Here is a 12,145-nt window from a genome sequence, read left to right as displayed (position 1 = left end):
GTGCAAGGACTACCAGTATCTAGTATGTCAATTTTAGCTGGGGTCATTGCCAAGACTGGGCTGAAAGTCCTAGTGTTTCTTTGCCATATGTATTTTGCTATTGGTGAATTAAATAGAAAGTGGTTTACTTCCCAGAATTTAAAAGCTGGTAAAGAACACCTGCAAAAAGTTTAGTCTAGCATGCGTGTTGCCAAGATTAGTGCTTATTGTTTACCACAGAGGTTACTACATCCAGAAACTGTACTTATCTAGTAAATTAGCTTTAAATAGATTTGAGTAGTGCAGCTTGTTAGTGCTCGGTTTTAGCTTGGTTACAGAGCTTACCTAAATCTATGATGAGCTCTCTAAAGTAAGTTGATTTGTCCACACAAAAGTTTTGAGTGGATCTTAAATGGAGCCATCTTAAAACTTCTGCCATTCTTTCATTTATTGTTACGATTTTTGGAATGGTAACTTAGAATGCTTAAACTGAAGTCCTCCTCAGATTTCTTATTTTAACAGGTATTTCTCTTATCCAACCTTTGTTCCAGCATTTTCAGTTAAGATTTTGTTAAAAAACAAAGTTGTAATTAGCTTAAAGTCTTCAGAGAATTTCCTAGAATTACTCGGTCCATAAATAATCTCTATAAAATATAAACATGGTTTTATGAATCTTACCTGTTACTAATATTTTTTTAATGAACTGCATATGTGAATGACTTGTTTATGTTTGGTTAAGTCATGTTAATGATTGCATATACAAAGCTGACCATGGATGTCTTGCATTAAAAATGTATTATGATCTATAGGAGATGCTAGCAACAGCCAGATCAGTCAGACCTAATCTTTATGTGATAGCTGAACTCTTCACGGGCAGTGAGTACATTGACAATGTTTTTGTCAACCGCCTGGGAATTACCAGCCTGATTAGAGGTACAATAAGCAGTTGAAAATTATGTAGGATTGTTGTGTATGGTTTGGAGTTTTTAATGTGAAACTAACATTGGTTTGCTTTTTTATTTTTCTTACATATTCTTGTTCTTCGCTTATGCAATTACCTTTTCTTCATCATGTTCTATTTAATTTCTTCTGTGTTGTATGCTAATTCTTGATTTTGCTTATGTTTGTGTGTCCTCTTCTGTATAACAACTTTTTTGTTCCTTAATTTTGGCTTTCTGTTTGTCTTTGCTGCATGACATTTTCCTGTTGTCCAATCCTTGCCTAGCTTTGAAACTTGTCCCTTTTTGTATCTACCTTTTCCCTTTCTGTGGCTTTTTTGGCTGTGCTTTTTGCAGTACATGCTGGACACAGCTAGAAAATTGCGAGCCGATTTGTATGTAGTGGCTGAACTGTTCACAGGAAATGAGGAGCTGGACAATATCTTTGTGAATAGGCTGGGCATTACCTCCTTAATAAGAGGTAGGCTTGCTCTATATGTGGGCTCTTTCCAATGAGAGATTATAGATGACGTGCTTTTTCCAAGGAAAAGGTTTCTTCTGGATTCTGCACCTTTAATTTCTCACTCCGTGTAATTAGAAGTACAGTTTTTATATTGTAACTTTTTTTTGATACTCAGCAACAAATACAATACTAGCTGTAAAAGAAGACATTCTGCATTAGTTTACAGAAAGCTAAATATTTCACTCTTGTTCTAGCAAGAGAAAAAGAAGTTGTAGTGCAGTTCTGCTAAGCAAGTGCTGCATCATGTCTGATTTTTGTTGCATGAGTTTCTTAAAGCCTATGAGAAACAGTTTCAAGTCTCTGCCTTTTTCTCCCTTTTTCTCCCTTAGCTTTCCCTACCTTAATATATTATAGCAAGTGAAATACTCCAAGGTTGTATATCCACACTGGACAATATAGTTATATGTGACTTTTTTTTTTGTTTTATGATTGAACACACCAAAATAACAACTGTAAAATGCTGCATTAACGTCTTTGTGCATGCTGTACTCTATGGTAGTTATTCTTATGCAAACACTTACCTATTTTGCTCTTCAGAGGCAATGAGTGCTTATAATAGCCATGAAGAGGGAAGGTTAGTTTATCGGTTTGGAGGTGAACCTGTTGGCTCTTTTGTTCAGCCGCGTTTGAGGCCTTTGATGCCAGCTATTGCTCATGCACTGTTTATGGATATTACACATGATAATGAATGTCCGATTCAGGTGAGCACCTAAATCAAAACTCGGCGTTTACATTTAATGTTTTCTGAATTGATATTTCTGAACCATGGGAGGGCTTGGTGCAATCTGGATGTTTTTTCCTGAGCGATATCTAGGAAAAATGTGTTTCAGATCTTAAAGTTCTCATGCAGAGAGTAAAATTTTATAACTTCCTCTGATGCTCAACATTTTATATTTCGAGGGGAAAAAGTATATAAAGCTGCTTAATCAGCTGGTTTGATTCTTTCATTCCAGCTGCTATAAGTGGTTCTGTCTCTGTTGTTCTCCTAAGCTCCTGTTTTACAGGAAAGAATGAGAGAGAATGGTGGAAATTGGAGTGCTTATTTTTGAGAATTTCTCTTAAGTTGCTTTTGTTAGTGCATTTGTAGGTTTTTTGGTTTTTTTGTTTTGTTTTTTTTTAATAGTTCTATAGTGATTGAGAAAGTGATGATCATATGATTAGCAGTTCCTCTGTTAAACTGAGTATATGCTGAATTGGGAGGGATGAATTATGTCTTTTTTTTCACTATTTATTACATATTTATTTTTTAATATAGCACCGATCTGCATATGATGCTCTTCCTAGTGCAATGATTGTTTCCATGGCATGCTGTGCTACAGGAAGCACCAAAGGCTATGATGAACTAGTACCACACCAGGTATGTGTCTACAGTTTAACTCCTAAGTTACTTTTTAAAATGTAAACTTCTTGTCCTGGAACATATATTTTAACATTGTTTACTTGAAATTCCAAGCAGTTTACTAGCTGTCATTACTTCGGATTGTCTGCTTTCATATGAAATTTGAATTGATTATATAGTTGAGACCTGCAGCTGGTTTTCTTTTTTTCAGAGTAGTTGATTTTTTTGCTTAAATCTTAATGTCTTTACAGATCTCTGTAGTATCTGAAGAGAGGTTTTATGCAAAATGGAATCCAGCAGCACACCTGACTTCTGGTGAAGTTAACTTCCAAACAGGAATTCTAGCAGGAAGGCTGGCCATGAACAGGCTGCATCAGGAGCTGGGGGCTAGAGGCTTTAATCAGGCAAGAAGTGAGGGTAACTCTGCGATTTCTTCATATGTATGTTCCTAGTGAGCACAGTTGCAATGGTATGTCTTTTTTAGGTGTATGTAGATCAAGTTGATGAAGATATAGTGGCAGTGACAAGACATTGCCCCAACACACACCAGTCTGTTGTGGCTGTGAGTCGAACTGCCTTCAGAGATCCTAAAACTTGCTGCTACAGTAAAGAAGTACCTGAAATGTGTATCCCAGGTAATCAGATTTCTTTTCAAGAGATGTACAGGTGTACAAAAAATTCAAGCTATTCTAATTCCATACTGTTTAACTTCAAACACATGAAATCAATATGAGAATTTTCCCTATGTGACACTCCTTTTGTATCTACTAATATACGTGCACCAAAAGAGGTTAAAGAAACAATAACAAACTTACCTCACTTAGGGTTTTCAAAGGCATTCATACTTAGCATGCTTCATGCTATAAGCTCCCCATGAGATTGTGGTTTTGTTTACTGTCTTGTTTGTGAACTGGTAAGAAATAGTTAACAGCAAGATGGTTAATTGTACAGAGTTGGGGGAGATTACTGTCTATTAAGTATTGTGCTAGAGAAAAAGGCTAAAATCTCACCATATTTGTCAATGTCATTACTATTCAGCTTTCTTCATGTATGACTGGTTTTGTGGATTTAAAATACATCTTAATAAGAAACAACTTTGTACTGCATAAGTTAACTTAAAGATAATATATAGGTAATAGTAATTAAATATGCAAAGTATTTACTATACTTAATATTAGCAAAGTATAATGACTTCTACATAGTATCTGGACATATTTCTGAAGAGAAGCTTTCCAAACTGGCTTGTTAAGTACACTCAGTTCTTTGAGTGCATGTGTGTGTGTGCGCCTATTTTAAAGTCAATAACATTATTTAGACATTTAGAAGTGGCTGCAAGACTTGTATACCTTAGTTTGTAGATTACCGAAAGGACAGAGAAAATTAGAATATCTGAATATTAATAATAAATGGTTACACTTTGCAGATCTGTAGCTGCAGTTGGGAAACCAATCTAATACAATCTTCTAAAAGATAATAAGGGAACTAACAGAGCTGGTGATCAGTAAAAGACAGGTTGTAATTAACTAATTGTTGACTGATTTTATGATTAATTTATTAAAAAATAACAAAATTGCTGTTTTAAATACAACCAATTAACATGTAATGAATGTTTATAGGGTATTTAAAACACTTCTGCATATGTTTTGTCACATTTGATTGTTCTTTAGCCGTACAATAGAGACTTGTATTTTGAATATTTAGGTTTTTAGTTTTAGGTTTTGCTTCATGTTTTCAAAATAAGATAGTTAAAATGAAAAGCTATTAACAGCTACAACATGTTTTAACTTTTTGTAGGAAAAATAGAAGAAGTAGTACTTGAAGCTAGGACTATTGAGAGAAATGTTAGTCCTTACAAAAAGGATGAACATTTCATAAATGGATTGCCTAATTTCACAGTGGAACTCAGAGAGCATATCCAGGTAATTAGCCTCCTTCACGCACGTTCTGATGTAATATTTTGTAATTTGTGATATTTTATATTAGAAAAAAGACATTGAATTTCAGTTGCAAATGTTTTTTCTTTTCCAAGATTAAAGACAGTAAAATTATAAAGCAAGCTGGAACTGCCATAAAAGGGCCAAATGAATTTGTTCAAGAAATAGAGTTTGAAAAATTAACACCAGGAAGTGTAATAATATTCAGGTACGTTACTGTAATTGCCAAATGACTGTGTTAGTTAAAATAGAATGATAGGATTCTTTGTTTTGAGACTTGAGAATAGTTAGTTATTTTAAGTGCTACATGTCTACAAATTATGTGTTCATATTTACAGAGTTAGTCTTGACCCAAAGGCACAAGAGGCTGTTGGTGTACTCCGCAATCATTTGATCCAGTTCAGCCCTCATTTTAAATCTGGAAGTCTTCCTGATGATCATTCAGCACCTATATTAAAAACGTTATTTTCTTCGTGAGTATTCTTTAAGTTTCTGAAGTAGAATCGAGAGCACTACAGTGCAAGCAAAGAACAGTGTGTAAACTTGAAGTGAGGATTTTTTGTTGTTGTCATAATGGATGGATTTGCATTGTCAGAGTGCAATAAAAACTCTTGATATATTGGTTTTATATGTATGATACTAAACAGGGTTAATAGTTAAAAACTTCTCAGGCTCTTTTGTTCATGTTCTTTGTAATTGCTACTTAAAGTAGACTTACTAACATGGAGTGCTTGTCAATGTTGGGTGTGATTGTTTGGGGTTTGTACTTAATGTGTTTCTGAATAAATACTGAAACGTCTCAGCAGAACATCTTGGAACATCTGAAAAATCAGACTCTTCATTTTCAAGATTAAGTGGTGAGAGAGTTGTATATATTTGATTATTTTAATGTAAATCTGAAACTAGAATTGTTTGTGAAAACCTTTCTATGTTTCCCAACATTGCCTTTGGTTTGTTTTTTTTTCTCCACTGTCTTTTCAGTATTGCATCTAAACTAACTTTGGCTGACCTAAATCAAGTACTGTACAGGTGTGAGGCAGAAGAGCAAGAAGATGGTGGAGGTTGTTACAATATACCGAACTGGTCACCGCTGAAGTATGCAGGCCTCCAAGGTAATAGTTTCAGCATTCTTTTTTTCTATCAAGAAAAAAAGTAAAATAGAGCTGCGCAATTTAGATCACACCTTAGTGCTGTTTTATGACTAGTGACATTGTTTAGACAAAACCCAGGAAGTATTTTCTGCTTGACCATGCTACTAATCGGTGTTGTACCAAGAAAATCACGCTAAAACAAGAATCTTCTCTCTCAATACTCTGAGCTGCAAAATTAAGTTTCAGTATGTGTTTTAACAGTACCCCCTCTGCTTTTAAAATAAAAAGAAAATACATATATGTCCAGTGAAATATCACATTAATTAAACCCTAGGCATCACTAGGTTCCTGAGGAGTGTCGATCATTTATCAAATGTATGCATTCTGTCATGCTAGTTATTCCACAGTGATTTTCCTAACTGTCTAGGATATATGCTGAGGAAACTACAATTGAGTTGTATCCTAACTCATTCTGCAGATCAAGAGAAGCAATGCAGTTGAATCCAGTTAAAGCATTTGTTGCTGTGTACCTTTTCCTCCTGAATTGTAATTGCTGTTTGTGATAATGCTTTGTCTTTTAATGCAGAATTGGGTTTGTATCCTCAGGGTTGATGTCAGTGATGGCAGACATTAGACCAAAGAATGATTTGGGTCATCCATTTTGTGATAATTTAAGATCTGGAGACTGGATGATTGATTATGTCAGTAATCGTCTGATTTCACGTTCAGGAGCCTGTGCAGAAGTGAGTAAAAATACTTATTTGGTGACTTTGGAGTTTTAAGTTATTAGTTCGTTTCCTTTCCCATTACTGGTATATTTTCAAATTCAGTCTGTCTATAAGGTATTTCTTATTCAGGCAATTTCTTCTAGGAAATTAAAACATTAATGTATTGGTTTTCTTCCCTCTCCTCAATCCTATTTAAGAACAGACTGCACAGGGGAAGTGAAAAATATGTAAGGCACGGAGGAGTCCTTAGCTCTTACATAACAGCCTGCAGGGGTCCTTCACTGTTTGTTTATTAGTTTTCTTCAAAGTGAAAAACAAAAATCAAGTTATCTTTTTTTTAAGTTAAGTACTTTCAAAAGAGGGCCTTAACACTACTGAGGCATATACAGGATTCTGACACAGTTAAAGTAAGGTTGCACAGTCAAGCACTGAGGAGATAGGAATTACCGAGATTACCTGTATAGCTGCATTACAATACAGTCCTTTCTTTCTTTGTCATATTTTATTTTCCTGCACAGCATTTGCTTTATTTATTTTGCAAGATGAAGACCTGATTTGGGTAACTTCACATAATAAGGCTTTAGCATTTGTACTTCCATTTTGTTCCTGAAGCCAGGTATAGTGATTAGAAAGCAGAAGAATGGATAAAGCAGTATAATGTTGTACTGAAGTGAATACTGAATCTGACCTCGGAGATAGAGCTTATTTAGAAAGGAAGGAAGTTTGATACTTGCCAGATTTACTGCTCTTCAAAGATGCTGCTTATTTTTTTCTTTGGGGTTTTTTGAGTTCTTAATTTGTAGTGTCTCGTTCTGTTTTGCAGAAAATGTAAAGTACCTGTAGCTATACTGAAGTCACATGAAGCTAAACTCTACAAATTCAGTTTACAGTAGCTTCCCTTCATAATTTCCAGATTAGAAGTATACTGTCATCATGTAACGTATTGACATGTACTTTCTTCATCTGCACAGTCTTCATCTGCAAGTTTTAACTCTTTAGTGACTTACTAGTCATTGTCATTATGTTCCTTAACAGCACTTGAAGGAAAGAAGATAAATACTTCCTAGGTGTCAAACATTTTGCAGTGACACAAAGATGGTGAAGCTTCAGAATCCTGACTCCTAGACCCAGATCTGCAGTCATTTTCACTAACAGCTGTACATAATTTATCCTTTTGATAATTTTTCTGTCCCTGGTGTCCAGCTTCATCTCTTCAGTCCTGTCTTTTTATGCAATGAGAAACCTCCTTTCTACACTTGGGTTGTGGTGATGCCTTCTGAGCTGCAGCTTTCCTTCGCTACTCAGTTTTAATAACTTCTTTGTGACAATTTTTTCTTCTACAATACTAGCAAAATATCATGTCTTTCTATAGTTGATGTTCTCGCCCATTTATGTCATAGTACAGATACAGTATAGATTTTTTTTTTCCCCACTACTTTTCTTCGAGTTTATATCCCAGCTGAAATTTTAGAGCAGGAGGGTACAGCAGTTCTGTACACAAATACCTAGCATGGACAGCTTCTTAGATGTGAATGGTTGCGTGCTAGTGGTGTTACTAACAACTGAAGATAATATCATCTTTGTGGTGGTCAAGCATAACTTGGGCGTAATAAATGTACTAAACCTCTGACAAATACTTTAGGTGGGTCCTGAAAGCACTGGTTTTTGAATCCTAGTGTTATCAAGTTCTAATTATATTGTATTTTAATAGGTTGGTAAATGGTTGAAGGCCATGTTTGTCTACTTAAAGAGAATTCCACGTTACCTCATCCCATGTTACTTTGATGCCATATTAGTGGGTGCATACACAACGCTTCTGGATGTGGGATGGCATCAGATGTCTAGGTATGCTTGGCATGTCAGAGCTATAGAGGTGCCTGTATGTATTTGCACCTTTTAAGTTTTATCTGTTGGAGAATGTAATTCGAATATTTTCATACTCATCCAATGTAAAAGGGTAAAATTGGTGGTGAATATCAAATCCATCTTCAAACAGTGGTGGTTTGGAAGGTTTGAGAGTTTAGATGTCTCTCCAGGGTTTGAACTTAAAACTGCTCTTGACGTTGTGCAGTAGGAAGAGGAAACCTTAAGTCAGCATTTCTTTGCCAGGCTTTGGAAAGCTGGGGTTTTTTTAACTGTAATTTTAGTACAACTGCAATGATTCCTTAAAGTTCAGGGAGAAAAAAAGAAAAATATTACATTGTACTTAATGCTGATGCTTTGTTCAACACTTTTTCTCTAACACAGCTAAATATCCTTCATTACCTGAACACTTTGCTTGATTCTTGAAATAACTGTTTGATCTTCAGTGTCTGCTTCACCTTTGTTGCTTGGAAAGGGGAGGGAGATTGATTTAATGGAGACTTTATTCTAGCTATGAACATTCTGAACAAATCAGTATTGTTTCGTAAAAACTACAGATGTTAAAATGGGCATAGAATTCAGGATAGCTATGAAATTGTGTGGAAAGTATATTTTATGAAAAAATGCTTGGAGGTGAACTAGTCAGGAATGCAGATTGCATTATTTTAGACAATGTGTTAAGTGATTTATTGATTTACAATTATTTTATATATGAGAATATATATGAAAATGTGGAAATCTTTAAAAATACTGACTAGATTTGACCAAACTTTTTTTCACAGTAAAATATCTTCTCTGATATTTTTGAGATCTTATGTTTGTATGTAGGCATCAAGTAAACCAAGCCAATTTCCTTTCTTGTGTACCCTTTTCCATAGAAGTATTTGACATAAAGGTTCCTATTGGCATTAATAAATTAAAATTTAAGACTTCGATTGGGCATCTGTTTTGGGGGGAAAAGGGGTTTACAGTTAAAGCTTATGTACAAAGTTAGTTAATACAAAATACTAATATTAACTCATTGTTTGTTATATTTATTATGCATAATACTTATAATAGTCTTCTGTAAATGAAAAAGGGTATGTTTTATGGATGATATTGCTGAATTTTAATTTAATTATATTGAATTACAGCTTTGTGCAGAATGGATCAACATTTGTTAAACACCTTTCCTTGGGTTCAGTCCAGATGTGTGGGATAGGAAAATATTCTTGTCTGCCAGATCTATCTCCTTCCTTACATGATGTTCCCTATAGGCTGAATGAGATTACAAATGAGAAAGAACAGTGTTGTGTTTCCTTGGCAGCTGGTAAGTGAGGACAACATTAAAAGAAAAACAACAGGTAAACTGGTTTTAGTAACTATATTAAAATTGTCTCCATTCTGCTTGGGATCCATGTGTCAGCAACTGTGTATAAAATGTAGGTAGCAGTTTTCCTTACTTTTGCCCTGTGTTTTAACTTCTGTTTAAGATAGATGTGCCCATATTAAAAATATAGGAGTTTTGTCTAGCAGTACTTCATGGTGACAACCATTTTGTTACTGCTTTTGAGCTAGGTGGGGGGGAAGCTTATAAACACTTCACTTACAGACATTTTTAGCTGTATCCAGTTTTATCATACATGGAGATCCACAAGTATGTTCACTTTCTTTCCAGAAGACTTGCTTGAGATAAATTCGTGTTTAAAAAATAAATTAAAACCTATTATGCTAAGTATATTTAAGAACTGAATTGTAATGGAGCACAAGGATTAATTTATTGTTTACAAGTTCTCAAAGAAAGAATGAACTACTAGCAGACCAGAATGCTTGATCTGAAACAGTCTCTAAAAGGAGAGAGCATAAAAGCAGTCAGTAAATAGTGTTTAAACATCCCAATGTTCTGCCGGCATCTGGCAGTCTTTGAATTAGGCACTTTGCTATGTCAGAAGTATTTTCTTCTGTGTTTAGTGGCTTAGAATGAATTTATTTTTGTTCTGAGTTGGCCCATTCCTGTTCTGAAACCATAGAAACTTTTAACATCCACAGATTCTGTGGCATCTGTCTCACTAGGGTGTTTATTTTCTTCTTTGTGCTGTCTGTCTTTCTCTCATGGGATTTTATTGCTTTTAGTTTCTCAATCTTGGTAACATTCCGTTGGCCTGTTTTAGCGCTACCTAGCACAGAGGCACATTGTTCCCTTAGACTGGTCATAAAGATTAATTATACGGAAAAGTTTGGCTTTAAATATTCCCTTCACATATTCACTGGTAGTTGTCTGTGAGATTTTTAACTTGTACGTGGATTGTAGTTTTCAAGTGCTGTTGCTGTATTCCATAAAATTGCAGAGGTGTGGAGGCCATATTTGAGTATTAGCAAATACTTTGGAAAGGTAGGTGATAGAAGTTAAAATCAAGCATGTACAAGAGACTACTGTTTTGAAACTTTACCGTATGGAATTGTTTTTGTCCGATTGGAAAAGTTAATAGATGGAAGAAAAAACAAGGATGGACCTTACTGTTGTAGTTACTGTGCTTTGTCAGTTAGAATAAGTCTTTAAGTTACATGTTACAATGTCTGCAGTAAGGTGTAGTTCTAGAAGCTGCTGGAAAAGATCAGCAGGATTCCTTTTATAGTGGCGGAGAACAGTTTGGGCTGAAGAAATTCATAGCTCTCCAGTCCTGCCCCCTTTATGCTACTGAGATGGCATGGCTCTCATACATAAACTCTTGCCAACAAAGTGTTACAAATCTTGTCTTAGTTCTGACTTTTTGTTTCTTAGTTTTCTTCTTCTTCCTTCTTTTAATTAAAGGATGTCACTTGCTTAAGTTACAAAGTGATCTAATAAAAATTTAAATGTGACTGTTATTGATACGAGAAATTCTGTTGTGTGATCTTAAGATTCTAGAAGATGATTATTCTAAAATGATGTTTTATTTCATTTTATCAAAAACTTGGTCTAGAAGATTGTTTATTTTAAATATCTTAATCTATGAAAAAAATTATTAATGTGAATATATTTTTACTTCTGGTTATTTTATACGTATATGTGTGCTTGGCAATTTCTGCCATATCAATAAATGAGATGAACAATGACATTTCTTTTTAGGTTTACCTCACTTCTCTTCTGGAATTTTTCGCTCTTGGGGAAGGGATACCTTTATTGCCCTGAGAGGTCTAATGTTAGTTACTGGGCGCTATCTAGAAGCAAGGTAAGACTGACTTATTCTTAGTTCTTATTGATTTTGCAGGTAGTTAGGAAAAAGGCATGCTCTCAAAACCTAAGATGACGCACAAGCCGTTAGAAACAGTGGGTGTGCAGTATAAAACTTTAATGGCCCTAGACAGAATTGGAAGGTCTCTCTTAAGTGGAATTAAAAATACTACTAAAATTATTCTCTTTTGCTGTCTTAGCACTGATATGAAGCTGATGTTCTGTATAGATAAGGTAGTTTTAACCTCTGTAACACTACTGCTTGTCCTTAAAGTGACTGTTTCATACCTACTTGTATCATTGTTGCTCAGCAATAATTTTAAAAATTTGAAGTAGCAAGATAATACTGTTTTAATCAGAAAGGTATGCTTATGTGTCTATTGTGATTATTTTATTAATTTTTTTTAACTGCTAGTGTTTGTCTATTAATACTAAAAATTGTGGATTGTTGTGATTTGATATTAATTTCTAAATGTTTAACCTGACAAATGAGCCATATATAAGCGGATCTATTGATTTCATATTTCTATTAATCTTTTAATTTGGGTGGAGCTCGC

The 12,145-nt window shown here is 34.6% G+C and overlaps 1 protein-coding gene across 4 annotated transcripts in view; it reads left to right on the top strand.

Moving 5' to 3' along the window:
- Positions 1 to 12,145, top strand: part of AGL (amylo-alpha-1,6-glucosidase and 4-alpha-glucanotransferase) — a 36,572-nt gene that overhangs the window by 14,854 nt on the left and 9,573 nt on the right. For 2 of the 4 annotated variants that reach the window (XM_086754020.1, XM_086754023.1), the window contains 13 exons: positions 1,275 to 1,398; positions 1,978 to 2,141; positions 2,696 to 2,797; positions 3,031 to 3,183; positions 3,264 to 3,414; positions 4,574 to 4,698; positions 4,809 to 4,921; positions 5,052 to 5,186; positions 5,695 to 5,825; positions 6,411 to 6,547; positions 8,244 to 8,377; positions 9,529 to 9,704; positions 11,484 to 11,586. In XM_086754020.1, the coding sequence (XP_086610146.1) occupies positions 1,275 to 1,398; positions 1,978 to 2,141; positions 2,696 to 2,797; positions 3,031 to 3,183; positions 3,264 to 3,414; positions 4,574 to 4,698; positions 4,809 to 4,921; positions 5,052 to 5,186; positions 5,695 to 5,825; positions 6,411 to 6,547; positions 8,244 to 8,377; positions 9,529 to 9,704; positions 11,484 to 11,586 (1,748 nt within the window). Of the gene's footprint in view, positions 1 to 788; positions 913 to 1,274; positions 1,399 to 1,977; positions 2,142 to 2,695; positions 2,798 to 3,030; positions 3,184 to 3,263; positions 3,415 to 4,573; positions 4,699 to 4,808; positions 4,922 to 5,051; positions 5,187 to 5,694; positions 5,826 to 6,410; positions 6,548 to 8,243; positions 8,378 to 9,528; positions 9,705 to 11,483; positions 11,587 to 12,145 lie in introns of all 4 variants that reach the window. The other 2 variants (XM_086754021.1, XM_086754022.1) reach the window with 1 other exon arrangement.

The sequence above is a fragment of the Chlamydotis macqueenii genome, chromosome 8 (assembly GCF_036417535.1).
Source record: "Chlamydotis macqueenii isolate bChlMac1 chromosome 8, bChlMac1.mat, whole genome shotgun sequence".
NCBI classification, from domain to species: Eukaryota; Metazoa; Chordata; class Aves; order Otidiformes; family Otididae; genus Chlamydotis; species Chlamydotis macqueenii.
Note: the sequence above shows the minus strand (reverse complement) of the source record. Positions and strands in the feature narration are given on the sequence as shown.